Source organism: Cygnus olor, chromosome 8 (genome assembly GCF_009769625.2).
Source record: "Cygnus olor isolate bCygOlo1 chromosome 8, bCygOlo1.pri.v2, whole genome shotgun sequence".
Taxonomy (NCBI): Eukaryota; Metazoa; Chordata; class Aves; order Anseriformes; family Anatidae; genus Cygnus; species Cygnus olor.
The window spans coordinates 30,059,575-30,076,391 of record NC_049176.1 but is presented as its reverse complement, the minus strand read 5'-3'; the positions used below and the strand labels follow the sequence as shown (position 1 = coordinate 30,076,391).

General features: G+C 38.7%; 1 protein-coding gene across 16 annotated transcripts in view; it reads left to right on the top strand.

The window, feature by feature from the left end:
• DOCK7 (dedicator of cytokinesis 7) overlaps positions 1-16,817 on the top strand; it is a 99,305-nt gene that overhangs the window by 20,945 nt on the left and 61,543 nt on the right. For all 16 annotated transcript variants that reach the window (XM_040565914.1, XM_040565918.1, XM_040565920.1 and 13 more), the window contains exons 3-13: positions 1,933-2,108; positions 2,303-2,371; positions 4,999-5,128; positions 5,236-5,448; positions 5,852-5,937; positions 8,272-8,338; positions 9,541-9,690; positions 11,659-11,739; positions 13,345-13,510; positions 14,156-14,298; positions 16,524-16,617. In XM_040565914.1, the coding sequence (XP_040421848.1) occupies positions 1,933-2,108; positions 2,303-2,371; positions 4,999-5,128; positions 5,236-5,448; positions 5,852-5,937; positions 8,272-8,338; positions 9,541-9,690; positions 11,659-11,739; positions 13,345-13,510; positions 14,156-14,298; positions 16,524-16,617 (1,375 nt within the window). The remainder of the gene's footprint in view (positions 1-1,932; positions 2,109-2,302; positions 2,372-4,998; positions 5,129-5,235; positions 5,449-5,851; positions 5,938-8,271; positions 8,339-9,540; positions 9,691-11,658; positions 11,740-13,344; positions 13,511-14,155; positions 14,299-16,523; positions 16,618-16,817) is intronic.

The following is a 16,817-nucleotide window of genomic DNA, read 5'->3' as shown; positions in this document are numbered from 1 at the left end:
GGAAAAAAGCATGCACTTCTAGCAATTCCTCAACAATGAACTGCCACACTTCACTGCTGTAAGTTTTGTCGCTTATCTGTGCCATGTGGAGCTAGTCTATCCACGTATAAAAAGAAACAAATAGTGTGAGGTGATGACATGTGGACTGCAAAGTGGGAAAGAGCAAAGACAAGTTCTGCTTGCTGTGAGTTTTGCAGTTACAAAAACAGTTAAAAGTATGTGGTTTGTCCTTTGAAAAGTTCTGCAGTTACGTATGTCCACTTAGTTTCCAAAGTCAAAGATTAGAAGGGGAAAAAAGGTTGTGGGGTCGGAGTTAGATACATGACGATTACATTGCACCTCTTTACACAGAAAGTAATTGTGCCTTTTACCTAAATTGCAGAAATTAATACTGGGTTTCTAGACGTGTTTTATTCTACTTTTCTGTGTGGACCAGATTCTTATCAGGCATGAAGTCATCTGGCCTAACTCACCTGACTTTATTGGGGTCACACCATCTTCCTGCTGAAGGTTTGGCCTTCTGTATTATAAGAAAATTACAGTATTCATTGAGGTTGGCTGTGGCAGGAGAGATTCTTTCAATACCCACTGTGCTAGCCAAGTCTTTTTCCCTGAATAAAAAGTTCATTTATTTTAGAACTTTTTGGCAATAGATGTTTAAAAAGTAGACTTTTTAGGTTGAAATACAAAATTTTTGAGAAGCATGTTTAAAATTTGAGTACTGAGTTCTTATTAAAGTCATCTCCAATAGAAGACAAGCCATGGGGTAGTTCCCTGTTCCACAGAAATCATCTGGATGACAGGAAAGAGGAAGTAGTAGAGACAAATTGCCGATTTTTTTTGTGTTTTTGTGACTCATATGAAACCACTCAGTCTTGCTGGAATGTGCCAGGGAATTCTAGGAAAGCTGTCAGTTGCTGTAGAAACAGGTTCCTCAAAATTAGCTTTTAGTGTTTCATTTTCTTAATGTCTATGTTTATGTGCGGCCTCATAGTATAATGTGCTCATATCAGAATATGTATGTATCTATGTAGTATACATATGTAAAATTACAGTTATGTATACATTCAGTTTATGCAGATTTATTTTTTTTTTAAGTATCTAAAAAAACTTACTTTTTTCAGTGTGGTGAGATCAGTACATCCAGTGAAACCTACTGCTGCTCGGCACGTGTGGTTGCTCAGTCATTCCTCGTGCTTTGTGTGCAAGCTTTGTGCCCAGGAGAGGCTTTTTAAGCGTCTGTTTTACTTAGAGTGGTGTCCCTTCTTGGTGTGGACTCAGTCATATTGGCACAAAAGGTCCCAATGTCAGGGAGAAGAGGTAGCTAAATTTGCACCATTGGTGGACAAACTGTGTTTTGTGTTCGCCAGAGAAGTCACTTAATTCAAAATAATGTTAGTCTTCAGAATTAAGTGACTTCATGAGCTCCTAGTAAGTCAGCCCATGCTTTGAATTCCTGTCTGTGGGCTGTGCCTGAGGATGAAGGGTTTTTTTGCATCTTGAATTAGGTTCCTTTTGCATCAGAGCAGCAGCGTGGTAAGAAAAAATCCAAAGTCACACACACATGGAAATTGAAGTGTAATATTTGCTTTTGAAACAAACTCTGATGAATTTCTTGAAAATAGAGGGAAATCTGTTGGTGGGTGTTTTTGTTGTGTTTTGTTTTTGAGATTTTGGTGGTATGCATAATAGGAATATGTAGAGAAATAGCAGATAAAAGATAAGACATGAAAAATAGCATTATGATATGTATTTACTAAGGCTGCTACCACTAGGTTACCATAGGTAATCACTGGGATTAATTATAGTCTGATTACGTTTCCACAACAAGGCAGAAGAGCTGGTTTAGAAAACAAAGTAGCATGCATGCATGCGTGTATTTTTTTTCTTTGTCCTTGTTTTAAGACCCTTCCATTGCTTGTCTTTTCCCAGGTGCCACTTACAGAAGCCGTGGAGCCGGTTGACTTGGAGGAATACCTTAGTGCACACCCGATGCCAGTCGAGTCTGGCCCTTTGCGAGACTTGTTTGAGTTTCCTTCTGATGACATTGAGGTTGTGTACACCCCCCGAGAATGTCGAACACTCGTGTCAGCTGTTCCCGAAGAGAGGTAGGAGGTGACAGGGTTGCAGCTCACCCAAGGGAATTAGTTGTTCCGCACTGGAACATCTGCAAGGCTGAAGCCTGGGCTTCTTGTCCATAAATGCCTGAAACAGTACATACAAACCTAAGTGAAAGCCAGCATGGTCAAAAGGCAGTATCGTTTCTGTGATTTTAAAATGTTTGTTTTTATTCTTTTAACAGTGAGATGGACCCTCATGTGAGGGACTGTGTAAGAAGTTACACGGAAGACTGGGCAATTGTGAATAGAAAGTAAGTACCCTGTGACATTTGTCAGCTTGATTTCATATTTCAAATTTTTTCAGGGTGGCTAACTGGTATGAAGAGGCTCAAAAATGGTTGACCTGGCTACTGATTTCATGTACATTGGCTTTTAGTTGCCCAGCTCAGCTGAACTGATGCTTTGTGTTCTGAAAATTGGATCTCATATACATCAAAGCCCCTTAGGACAATTTTGAAAATCTAGGCCATTTTCATCAACTGCAGCTCCTTTAGAATATAGAAAAACTAAGGAATGTAAAATTATTTTAGGGAAGTAAAGTTGCTGTCAGCACTTATTTCTTACTTTCTTTCTTATGTTTTTAGCTCTTTCAATTTTGTAAAGATGTAAGGTTCATGTGCAGGCACAAGCACCTGAAGGCACGGTATTCAGCAGTGTTTATTTGTTCACAAAGAGACTTTGAGAAAATATGTGGTTTAAAAAAATGATTGTTAATATTTAAACTATCACAATGTTTACCTAACAAGTTAACTGTTTAGGCAGCATGCATACATTGACTATTTTATGCAAATTAGCTGGAAAGTTTCTAAGCACTTTTACTTTGAACGTATACTCTCTCGGATGATTGAAGGTGTGATGACTTCAAGAGCTGTTGTCAAGGAGTAAGTGATCCATGTGATGTGCATCACCTAAAAATGACTTGGCTACGGCTACAGCTCTGCCCTTGTGGCAGTTGCTACAATTCACTGGTTTAATGTTGTCTGGAGCACCACTCCAGGGGATGCTGAAGATATGCTCTGCGGTGCTAAGATGACCTAATAAAAATGTGGTTCGTAATCTCATACACAAAAAAAAAAAAGAAACCTGACAGAGAGAGATGTTTTATTAACTCCCAGCCATTGTGAGCAGAGTCTGGACTGTGCAGTAGGCTTGGACCCGCTCAACAAGCACACATCTCAGTTTCTCAGTGACTTTCACTAGTATCTGTAGTACCTGGCTGTGATTCCTGCGCTGAGGAGCTGTAGTTGGAAACAGTAAATCTTTCTGTCCTGTGCAGGTCAGCTGCAGGTTGTGGTCTGAGTCCACAGACACAGTGAAGGAGTGCAGTGAGAGACATCAGAGTTGCCTGAGTGGGTTGAGGGTGTACTGAGTGATTGCCACAGTCAGACTCTTGCCCCTTCAGAAGAAAAGAGGCACTTTCATAAACATTCATGGCAGTTTTTACTGTGATAACATTTTGTCAGTGCACTGGGGTTGCTGCTGGAACAGAGGAGAAGCCCAAAAGCCTGCCTAGAAAGAACTGAATTGTTTTTCATGTAAAGTCTTGCTGTCTAGGAAACCAGGGATCTGTTACTTGATAGTGGTAACAGATTTCCTTGATCTATCCTATTGGATGCTTACAAGTGCTTTGGCTAGCTCTGGGGCACAAAATCCAGCTTTAGAAGAACATGACTTCTGATGTGCCATACTTCTTTCTCTCCCACCCCAGGGGAAAAAAAACTTTATTTCAATCTTTGTCTACAGTTCTTTGTAACCAAAATATTTTGGGGGTCAGAGGAATCCATCCATTAAGTGAATAGTTAGTTTCATGGTATTGGAAAAGGTAAATGAGTTTTCTTTGTTGGCCTGAAAAAAAATAGAGTGTTATTTCAATCTTAGGGCATCCGTTGCTGTGTGCTAGACTGGCAGCAATGACCACAAGCATTTCTGAAGTCATTTCTGGCTTAGAACAAATTTAAGGTTTTGAAATGCAGACGTTTGGGTAAGGATTGTACAGATTGCATTGTTCAGCTCTCAGGAAGTATAGCCTAGTGAGGAAAATACTTTCCAACTTTTTCACCTCCCTTTCATTATTCACTGCTAGCACGTCCATGCGTTTGCCATGCCTGTTTGTCCTTCTGTGTTAATTTTAGTAACAGGGTAGGATATGAACAATTAATTCTAGATGTGACCCCAGCACTACTTCAGGAACTGACTTAAGAGTTTGTATTGTAAGGATGCTGTGGCTGTGGCCATATGTGTGGGTAAATATAGACAGTGCCATTTGGTATCCAAAAATTTGTTAGTCAAAGAGGTCTGATCTTGTCAGCAACAGCAGACAGACTGTTTACTAGCAAGTGCTCTTAAGCTCTGGATTGTTCTGAAGGACCCGATTCTGTTTATAAAGATGCTTTGGGAAGATTCTCATTTCAGTTGGTCTCAAACACTCAAATGTTTTCCAGTGTGCTCAGGACCTCGTGCTTCATGCAGTCCTACCTGAAGCTGATGCACTGGTTTTCAGGATATTCATGTTCTCTGCTGCTAGCCAATTCCTGCTTCAGCAGAACTGCTGGCCTTCTGTCCCCACGTTATTGTTGGTTTAAGCTTGGCATTACAATTGCACGTTTTATGATGCCCATAATTGGGCATTGATAATACTTCCTTGGACATCACCCAGCGTGGCTTTATAATTGAACAGAGTCACACTGTAGTACAGGAATACTGCTTGTTGGATTGTTACCCAGCTACAGCGGACAGTGACTGGAAATGCTGTTTGCAGAGAGCAGTTTATGCTTTGAGATGCCCCACGCTGATAATACTGGGTTTGTTCTGCTATTCTGCTTCTGGGTTTGGGATCAAAAAGAATGCTAACAATGCACTTGAAATACTTTGTTTTTAGGTACCACAAATTGGGAACTGGATTTAATCCCAACACTTTAGACAAACAGAAGGAGAGGCAAAAGGGGCTCCCCAAACAGGTCTTTGAATCTGATGAAGCTCCAGATGGCAACAGTTACCAGGACGAACAAGTAACGTACCTTTGAAACCTCGCTACATAAAACCTGATTTATAGTTGCATTTTAAAAGTGCAGTCCCTTTCCCATTATAAGTTGCTTTTATATTTGTTGAATCTCAGGATGACCTTAAGCGACGTTCAATGTCGATTGACGACACTCCCCGGGGCAGCTGGGCATGCAGTATTTTTGATCTGAAGAACTCCCTTCCAGACGCACTTCTCCCAAACCTACTGGACCGAACCCCAAACGAAGAGATTGACCACCACAATGAAGATCAGAGGAAGTCCAATAGGCATAAGGAGCTTTTTGCACTACACCCAGCACCAGATGAGGTATTTTTATATGGATGTGGGTGAGATTAAAAAAGTGGAGGATATAGGGAATGTGAAATCTGTCAGTCTGCAATTGATTTAGAGGAGTTAAGATCACCTCTGTTTAATTTCCATGAGAACCTTCGCTATTTTGCTGGAGTCATGTTTTTTTCAGCATGCTGTCTTGCCATACATACTACGTTCTGAAGATTTTACTTTATGGTTATCCAGTCCTCTGTAATGTAGAAACATTAGGGGAATTTTAATATATAACTGCTGGTGAATACAATACACTGGTAAACCTTAGATTAGATTGGTGCTAGTGTATTAAGAGAAAAGAATGATGCATGTACTTGCTTCATAATGGTATGAGTGGTTTGTACGAGTCTTGTGTCTAAATGGCTGTTCCTGTGACAAATTTCAGGAGGAGCCTATAGAACGACTTAGTGTCCCCGAAGTACCCAAAGAACACTTTGGCCAAAGACTCCTGGTGAAGTGTTTGTCCCTTAAGTAAGTATCACTCCAACAGACAGCTGCATTACAGGAATGGAGAATTTAAATCTGCTGTTGTATCCACATGCACCTGGAAGTACTCTGCTGCCTTGTTTATTACCCTTAAAGCGATATAACTTTGTTTAATTTGGTTATAGGCTTAAAGGTTAATTCTGTAAAGGGTAACTTACACAGCAGTGTGCATCAGACTTGGTTTATCTTCAAGACTTCCTTTATATTGGAGTGACATAAAAGTATTTACCTTCCTTGGCATTTTTTTGCATTTGTTTTCAGCAAGTCTGTAGCTATACCTGTCCCATATCACTGTGCTTGTACGGGGCTCTGCAATTGACCAGCCATTGGTGTTCAGCTCTAACAAGGATATTTAAATGGGGAAAAAACAAATTAATAATTCTTGAGCCTTAAAACATAAGACTAAAGCTTTACAATGTAAGCAAACCGAAGATTTGCCAAAGTTTAGGCTCAACAACCTTGAGTGTGTCCCTTTAAGAGGGAGGACTTTATATACTTAGCCAGCATTAACTGGAGGAATAGAGACCTGTTAAACAAGTTTAATGAAGTGAAGCTCCTGAATATAGGGTTACCTGCAGCTGGTTCATTGCCTATAACTCTTCTCTAATAACACAAGGTAAAATTTTACTGTTATTCCCTTGGAGAAATAAAGTACAAAACTGATTTTCCACACTGCTGTATTCATCTTCTGTGTCCTCAGATAGGTCAACCCTTCTTATTAGAGAGCTCCAGTTAGACTACATTGCAGCTCATAACTGAGATATATGTGTGGGACATAGCTCCTACTCATAGAGTACTCCAGGACCTAATATAGCCGTAGAGATGAACTGATTTTGCAGCCTTTTATGAACTGGAACAACATAATATGCAGTAGCAGTGGAGCTTCATCTCCAAAGAATGGTGTCTTTAGCATAAATAAGTTAAATTCGGGAAATTAATAATTTCTGCTATTTGAGCACCTCTTGCTGACTACAAATTTATAGCAAATCTGCCAAAGTACGTGCTTGTTTGTGTACCACAATAATCTCTGAAACTTTACTGTTTTAATAGCTAGCATCTAAGATTGTGCTATCGTAATGGCACAAAAAGAAGTATGTAGTCCCTTCCCCAGGGAATTTTTCAGTCTAAGGAGAAATGTGGGTAAAATAGAAAGATTACCTTTCTATTTCAGATGACCTGAGCAAGGGTCATTTTCAGGTTAATCTCACCTTTGTTGCAGAACTAGAGAAAATACCTGTTTGATGATGTGGTCCTGTATGTTGTTCTGCCTGGTGGCAAAGAGAGTTCTAGGCTGAAAATCTCAGACCTGGGTGCCAGGCGCTGGGAGATGCCACCAGGGATCAGGCATTAGTTGCATGGGGAAGCTGTGCAGGCAGGAGAACAGCATTTCAGTCCCTGCTCAATTATTATTATTATTTTTTTAATTTCTTCAGCATCCCGTGTGAGTTTACAACGAGTTTAGTGCAATTTGGTAATTTAGTGGGTTTTTTTTGTTTGTTTGTTTTTTTGTTTTAATTGGTTCAGTTAGCACAAATGCTTGAATGCCGTTAGGCCAAAGGTACAGTGGCACTGAGTAAAAGGTTTAGTTTTATAGTCTGTCTGGGATGGATGCCATATCCATTGCACTATGTGATGTTCTGGTTTCCGTGAAAAACTTCCTTGATAAAAGTTACTCTGAAAAACTGACATCTTCCTGAAAGCTTTTGAGATACTGGTATTTTCTGACAAATAGTGAAAAGCAGAAAAATGACACAGTAACTGTCCCCAGCTCTCCAGAGGAAGGAGCTTTCTTGTCAGTAATGCCAGGAGGAGCAGTTGGCTATTTAGCCATACCAACACGTGAGCCCTAGTGTGTTAGCACACAGGACAGCTTCTTGGGGTAATCGGAGGAGGCAAGTGCTACAGCTATCCCAAGTAATAATTTCCCTTCATTAAGGAAACTCTTAGGTTCTTCTGTTCAGCTTTCAAGCAACACTAGTAGAGGATAAAAGAATTTATAGATGTTGGGATTGGATTCCCAGGACATGAAATGTACCTTCCTGTTTGGTCAATGACTTGAAATTTTAGAAAGGTGTTTCTTGGTGGAAGAGAGCAGAGGCAATGCAGAGGAACTGGGACAGGTGAGGAGAAACGTGGTGAGTGAGATCTACCTTTCCAGCAGGAGGAAGCCTTTAGCTTGGCTCAGCTATTCCTGACATTTCAGCTAACAGTGGTCAGCTTTCACCTTACCCAGAAAGGGTTTGGGGAGTGGGTTGGTTGTTATTTTTTTTTTCTTACAAAATGCAAGTCAAGTGATTTTATGTATTTCTTTCTATCAAGATTCGAGATAGAAATTGAGCCCATTTTTGCAAGTTTGGCTTTGTATGATGTTAAAGAAAAGAAAAAGGTAGGTTTTTTTATTACCTTACATTTCAATGGCAACATTACAAACCTATGTTAAAAAAAATGAAGGGGATTAATTCTGAAAACAAACTGTTAAGAAGACAGTGACATACTAGCGGTTGGAAGAATGATGAAAGAATTCCATGTACCTTCTTATGTGTTTTAATTCTGCTTAGTAACACAATTGAAGTATAACCACTTTTCTAAAAATATTATTTAATATGTGAGTGCCTGAAATCAGAATATATATATTTTCCAATCTTGGATTTCAAAAGTGTTTTCCCCAGAGAGAACTTAATCTAAATAAAAGGTTTCAGTAAGTTTTTCTTCTGTTTAAGACTTTCTTCTTCTCTTCGTTGTGATTCAGTGTGGTATATGACAGAGTAACATTTTAATACATGCTAAAATCAAAACAAAGCTGAGCAGTCTCTTCAATATCTAAGTTATGAAAAATGCAAAATTCATTTATTCTCCTATTTATGCTCTGTATTTAATATCTGAAGTCTGTTAGTTTTCCTAATTCAAGATATCTCTAACATTTTTCTCTCTAGTATTGCTAATATGCATTTTGACATTTATCTCTTTAAGACTTGAATTTAATGCATTGAGTTTTAAGTTGTATAGATGAGAGTATGTGGAATATTATGTGAACTTTGTTTAATATTTAAATCACATTTCATAAGCCAATTTTATCATCTTGTGAATACATTTTTTTCTCTCACGTAGTCAGTTCTTTAGTGACCTCTGGTGTTGATAACCAGCTCACGTTCATTTTGGCTTTGAAGCCTTGATACAGTAGAGGATTTTGTGTTTCAGCATGAAGAGCTCACTATTTCCTTCCAGATGCATTTTTTTTTTCTGTGAAGGATCTTAAAGATCATTTACTATTTCAATACTTTGATATTTTCAATTTAGATAGCAATTGTATTTTCTAGTCCTGTAACTACGTACCTTACAGGAGGTAGACAAAACTTTATAAGCAGTGTCTATTATTTGCTCCACTTCTTTTCTCTTTTGCTACTGTTCTGCTTTTATTTCATAATGAAAAGGTCATTATTTTTCCTTTTTATGCCTGGATTTGAAAGGAAGCACTGTTGGTGGGGTTTTTTTTTGCATGTGTTTTGAAGTTGTCTGATGCGTTTGTAAAGATTTCAAGGAACATATAAAGTATAACTAGTGCTTGAAGCTAACCTATTTCTTCCTTAGATTTCAGAAAATTTCTACTTTGATTTAAATTCTGAACAAATGAAGGGAATGCTTCGTCCACATGTCCCCCCCGCTGCTATATCCACACTGGCCAGATCTGCCATATTTTCTATCACTTACCCCTCTCAAGATGTCTTTCTGGTAATAAAGGTAAGAAATACTGGAGAAATTTTAATTTCTGTTCTCTTCTATTTTAAATAAAATAAAACCAAGAGTGGTTGACTACCTGACTTATTTACACTTCGAGAGCAGCATTCTATTTTCAAAAATATGAATGTTGGAACCACAAAATTTTGTTTAGTTTCAAATATTCTTATTTGGTACATTAAGTTCTTTTGTAACAGGAACAGTTCAGTGGAGGTATACATTGTTATTGAAAAACTGAAAAAAGCACAAATGTTTGCTTGATATAGGGTATTTTTTCTGGGTTTTGACCTTGGTTTTGGTGAAACAATGTGATGACTTCCTAAAATTAGGGATAAGTGAGTGATTCAAAAATATGTCTCGGTCTGAATCTCGTTTCAAAAATGATATATGCCCTTAAGGCAGATGTTCAAATGTCTTTACACATTTAATTTGCTAAGATAGTGAGGTCCGTAACTGAAATTAAATGCCACATTGGTTACTCCTGGAATAAAGTATACAAAGAGAGAAGTTTTCTTTCATTTGATTGAAAGAGCAGACAAGTGTTAGTAGTTTACTTTGGCATTTGAATCAGTTTTTTTGGCCAGTCTCTGCATAAAAATTATCCTATTGTAAAAAGTGGATTTCAGTGCATACTTTCGGTTCACAGGCAGTGGTTGGTTATATTGTCTCCTAGTAAAGTTTTTTGAGAACGTTGTTGACTGTGTTTTGTGCAAGGTATTCATGTACTGCGTTTTAGATGAGGAGTAAGCTTTTGAAAATGAATTAGGGCTTTCTGGCATGACAGAAGAGTCCCAGGTGAGAAAAATGCTTTCAGAGTTTTGGAGTATAATCTGAGTGCCATTTCTTGTACAAGTTTCTGAATCCCTTCTAAAAATCACATTCTGCCTGTGTACACATTCACTCCTCTGATTTGCACAAGATATGAGGAGAAGATAACGGCGTGTTTCTGAGATGGGGATCTGACCAAAGGAGCTCATGACTGCACATCAGTGCTTGTAAAACCTGTGATCCAAGAGGAGCTGGTAGTGATTTACTTAGGTGGTTTTTTGATTTGATGATGAAAAGGATAAAGTTAGGGATAAAGAAGACAGATGCATAGCATGCCTTACCAGGTGAATTTTTGCATGGGACTTACTGATGTTACTCACTATGAAACCACTTTTCAGACAGCTGCTATTGCTAGCATAAACTCATCAGGGAGTGCAAGATTTGACGGGAAGTAGTCTTGTTCTTTATAATGTGTATCTTGTAGCTGTACTAATTGACAAGTATGAATGGCACTTTATAAGCATGGGAGAAGATTAAAGATTTTCTAGTCTAACAACAGTATGTGTATGGTAGTAGGCGTGCAATGGAGGGGCAGGATGCTTCTAAAGGAACGGTCTTCATGTTTGTGATAGGGAAGAAGTATTTCTGTCAAAAGCTGAGCGTTAAACAGTTTCTTGCTATGTCAACATTGACTTATTCAGAGCCTTCAGAAACGAGTATCTACTCTTTTACTTATATGTATTTTAAAAATTGTTATCCATTATTTCATTTGAAAACACGCTGATTTAAAATACTGCTTGTTTAGCTGAACACAACTGAGACACCGTCTTGTGCTGCTGCAATAGCTCCTTAATAAGGAGACCAGAAATAAGAACAGTCTTCAGAAAATGATGCTGCTGAAGACAACGTAAGCTGTCGATAAAACCTTAAAAATGAGCTGAAAGTGGCTCTAGAACATAGGAAACCAAAGTGAATTGGTATATGTTCCCTTTGAACCTATGTTTTACACTTACGATCCAATTATAGCTGGAGATCTGGGAACTTAATGGCTCTAACAAATTGAGTGTAGTGGTTGTTCCTGACTCACAAAGGGAAATCAAGTGTCAATTCTTTTGAAAGAATGTTTTTGCTTCCTAGTGTTTGTTTAATTTAACAATCCTTGCTGGATACATGTCCTTATAATGGTTCATTTTCCCTTCTCAGCTTGAAAAAGTATTACAGCAGGGAGATATTGGGGAATGTGCAGAGCCTTACATGATTTTTAAAGAATCTGATGCAGCAAAGGTAAGATTTTTTGAAGTTTAAATTTGGCTACGAGCATTTTAAGGCATTTTGTTATTAACAAATTAAGCAGTCAGGGTATTTTCTTTCACCTTGGACTCAACAGTCATTGATACTGTTCCTGTTGTTAAAAGGATCTGTTTTTAATTAAGAAGCTAGTCATATTCTAAAGGCCAAAGAAGAGTCAAAGACCCTTGAATCTTGATGCCTTATGGGGGGAGAGTAGTTAAAGGTCATCAGTTTTTGTAGCTGACAGGGGAGACATGTGATGAGCATCAAGCTCAGTCATCTGTAATTCCCTGTCCCAAAGGATCAGCTGTGCGCTTATGGCTGGGTCAAGTGGAGGCAGCCATTGATGTGAATTTGCAGTAAAATTTCAACTCGTCCATTGTATCTGCAGCTTAACTCCATCTTAGTACCTCTCCCTTGCTCTAGAAGGATTACAAGCTAATGAAATGCGTTAACGGGACATTCTCCATCAAGTCTGGTTTTCAATCACAATGCGTTTCTGATTCTTTTTTTCCACTGTTTTCTCCTGTTTTTTTTCTTTTTGCTAATACTGTGAAGCAAGGCCATACTCAACAGGAGGATAAAGCTGCTATTTTTACATGTAGTAAGGGTAGATGAAAAAAAATTTGTTCTTTTTTTTTCATTAACAATGCTCCTTTAATTCTTGTCTTCAGCAATTTGCACATTGTCCTCTAGAGTGCAGTGGATGGCATGGGCCTGCCCCAAAATGCTGACAAAGTTGTGCTTCCTAAAGTTCTAATGTATTTTTAGCTGAAGAAGCTAACATTTTTTGTCTATCTCTGTCTCTGCATCACTGCACCAAAATGTGAAAAATGGCTATATTCCACCTGAAGTGTTTAGATAACAGAAGCAAAAACCCCTGTGTTTCCTGTGATTGACAAGTTGGAATGTGCTTATGTGAAATTTTGGAGTTGGATTTGCAGGATGCTTGGAAATGTAGGTTAGAAGGTTGATTTTGCAAGGTCTCCTTCGCAGCAAGATGCAGAAGCATGTGCTGAACATGCGAGAAGAATGCAAGCAGCAGAGCTGTCTGTTATCCAGCTCCCTGTCTGTGGGCTTTTTAAAGGACTGTAGATAGCAGCCTTTCTGAAGCAAAAATTTGCTGTTTAAAATGCAGAATCATGGCAAAGTCCTTTCGTATCCTCTTTTTCTCAATAACATAAGTATGGTACTGCTTCTTTGAGGAATGTTTTCTGCTTCCTATGCAATTCCAGATGATCTGAGCACCTGATTAAGAGAGGCCATTTCAGATCTCACAGAGTAAAATTCAGTTTTTCTTGAAAGAGCAGTGGGCCAGATGAGCTCACTGGGATTTGGCAGGCTGCTCAGGAAGCTGAAGAGCGTAATGTCAGCTGCTCTGACGGTCAGGCTGTCCTGTACCTGGTACTGTTGGCCTGATGGCAGTGTAGTGAAGCAGAAGACTGTATAATAGTGATCTTCCTCTAGAAGGCATGATTGAAGCACAAAATCATTTCAAGCTAGAACAGATGCCGTTGTTACGTAGTAGTGATTTTGCTAACTGAACCTATGTTTGTATTCCTTTCTTTTTAATGGTTTGGGTTTAAACTTTCTTCACAGAATAAAGAAAAGTTGGAAAAACTGAAATGCCAGGCAGAACAGTTTTGCCAGAGACTAGGCAAATACCGAATGCCTTTTGCCTGGACAGCCATTCATTTAATGAACATTGTGAGTAGCGCTGGAAGTTTGGAAAGAGATTCCACAGAAGTAGAAGTTGGCACAGGAGGTACAGTATATGGCATCTGCATAAGGGAGTGCGGTCAAATCCAGAGTATACTGAAGTCTTGCTTCATGTACTGTGTCTGCTGTTGCTCCTTTTATCACTTCCCCTCCCCTGCTCTAGGCCTTCTGATAGTGTTGGGTCGTGGTTGAAATAAAACAGAAAAGTCCATCATAACGAATGGATTTATCTTTCAAGGATTTTACAAGCAAACCATCTGTTATATTATTTAAAACCAGGCTTCTAACTGAGAGAGTGTTACAGGCTGATGAACATTTTCCAAAGGAGTGGATTAATCTTTGTGAACCACACGGCTCATCTGAAACTGCTCTTCAGCATCCCCAAAACTGCCAACTTCATCATCTTTCAGAGCAAGAGAAATACATAAATCTCCACATGATAAAGACTTTTATAATAGCAGTAAGGCACTGGGGTGAGGTTGCTGTGAGAGGAGCAGAAGTAGTCAGCTGTGCTTCATAGCCTCCTGATGCCTCAGGAGTGTGATTGTCTTAGCATAACCACCTCTTCTATCACGCTTATTGCATAATTTCCAAAGGCAGCAGCTATCTTCTTGTGTAGAAAATCCTGCTTGGTAGGCTCTTGGACAATTGTTTTTCTTTTTTAATTTCTCTCCCTTTCTGTTTTTTGAAGAACGCAAAGGATCGTGGTCAGAGAGACGGAATTCCAGTATTGTTGGGAGGCGTTCGTTAGAGAGAACCACAAGCGGTGACGAAGCTTGCAATTTGACCAGTTTTAGACCAGCTACTCTGACAGTGACAAACTTCTTTAAGCAGGTATTGTATGAAGCTACCTAATCAGGAAGTTGCTTCTTGGGCAGAGTTATTTGATCATGTGAAGTTAGGTTAGACCTGAATGAGTACTTTGTGATGCTTTCAGTGCATGCAGTGTCTGTTCCCTCATCACAAGATACCTCTGAACAACATGCAGTGGGTTCATTACACTGTGTGCTTATCCTGCCACCAGCAGGTCCACAGTTGGTTGGTGGATTCTGTCAAGTTTACTGTGAATAATTACATTACAGAACTTGAAACTATTAGCTGTTCTTGACTTCAGTGATGAAGCATCATTATGGCTCAGAGACTTAACCATTCTAACCCATAGAAATGGGTCTCCCCAGAAGAATGTCAGTTTATTTTGCTCCAGGTTTTTCTAACGTGCACTGGAAAAATCACAGTTGGGACTTTTGGTAAGCATATTTGGCAAAATGTTCATAGAAGCAGGTGCACAAAAGCCAAGGATAACTTTTTGGGGTCAGTATGTGACAAAAAGTATTCCAGATATTTGTCCTAGTCTAGGGGTTGCATAGTCTCTATCATGATGTTCACTTGACTCCTTTGGTTTCATTGGGTGATAGAGAGTCCTCTTGAACCATCAGGAGGCTCAGAAACAGTTTCATCAACGTGATTTGTGGTTGGCATCAGTTCCCTGGACACATCCAGTGATGCCCAAGAAAACAAAGCATTTCTCATGCCTCATGCCACATGCTGAGTGGCAGCTCTCCTGAGCCAGAGCTTGGGATTTCCCTGAGAATCAGTGGAAAACATGATTAAACAGAATAAAATTTGTAGTTAAGCTTAGAAAATGGTTTCAGTTCATTAATTTTTTCTAAGGTTTGCTTAATGCCACATCTGGTTAAGGAAAATTATTATTTGAATGTCACCTTTGTGTGTAAAATGGATTTAATAGTGTACAACCAGATATTTTTTGGACCGATTCCTTGATCACTGGGAATACAAAAATGTGTATTCTATATATTGCAAGTTGACTAAGCTCTCTTTTTTCTGATTGTTTTGGTTGCCTGCCAATTTCACTGTGGGTAGCCATCCAAAATCTGCTCTTAAATTCACTGGTGTAAAGAAGGAGAAATGTCATCCAGGGCATGAAGTTATACTGGCGGAAACCATGTAAATGGAAGGTGACTCATGCCTCTTCTGCTCAGTGCTTTCAAGAAACTCAGTATGACTGAAATTGGGGTTTGCAAATGTTACCTTTGGGGTCTCAGTGACACAGAACAGTACAGGAAGCACCTTTTACTTAGGGTGTTAAAATCTAGTTATGTCTTGTATTTACCAAAAACTTAGAAAGTGAGGGGAAAAAAGTATTACGGTATTACTAATGAAGCTATTCCATTCATTGGCCTTGTTCTGCAGCCCTTTTTGTAATACACATCAGTTTAAACATGGTCATTAAATAAGTAATAATCTACAAAAGCATATATATTTACTTTGTTCTCTCTGGACTACTTTGAAACAGTTTGTTTTATTATTATTTAAAAATCGCTACACGTTGATTTAAGATTTTAAGTTTTTAATTCTTCTTACCTTTTATTTTTTTTTATCTTCCCTTACTTTAGTATCTTTGAGAACGATTAACTTAATACTGCTGAGCATTTTTATCCTTCTATTTGCTTTTTCTTTCATATTGGGTTTTATTACCTTTATAATCAGGTATCTTCTACTTTTGGATAGCTAAAGTGGCAAAGTGACATTTTCTATACTGTTATAACAAAATTTTGAGCTACTAGAATGTGGCACAAGGAAGATTGACAGCAAACTCCTTCCAGTTCCCACTGTTCGTTAACACTCCTCTTGACAAGTAAGACTGTTTTAGACTTGTACCAAAGAAAAGGCAGGGGAAAAGGAAGGAGGATCACAATGTGAATGATGGATATTTTTTCAAGCCATTATACTTGCTAAAAAATGGATATTTTGGGGAAATCTTTTAACAACCATTCTCAGTTTTAAAAAAGATAATATTGATGGGGAGACAAAAGGTTTTCACTGAAAAGTTCCTGCAGCTGTCACAATGATTAATAAGATAAAAAGGAAAGGAAAAGGGATGGAGAAATTAACTGTAATTTAGCACGTTAATGTTAACACCTTGTTCTGGGAAGGTACATTTTGATGTCAGAGGAGACTACAGTATCAGATGGTTTATTCATGCTCTTGCAGTCCTCAAGGATTGTGTAGATAATCATTTTCTTCCTGACGCCCAACAGGAGGGTGATCGCCTGAGCGATGAAGATTTGTACAAGTTCCTTGCTGATATGAGACGGCCATCATCAGTATTACGGAGATTGAGACCCATCACAGGTATTGAGCAAGATCTTTCTGGCTTATGCACATTAAGGTTGTTAAGTTAGCCCTTCCTAATTGCCACCCAATTCTTATAAGCAAGTAGATGAAAGAAAACCTGGGAAGTTGTTGACAGCAATCCTAGAGGTGGCATTTTGGCAGTTTTTTTCACTGATGTTCACATGCAGCTTTGCCACTCTGAGTAGCATCTGTGAGAA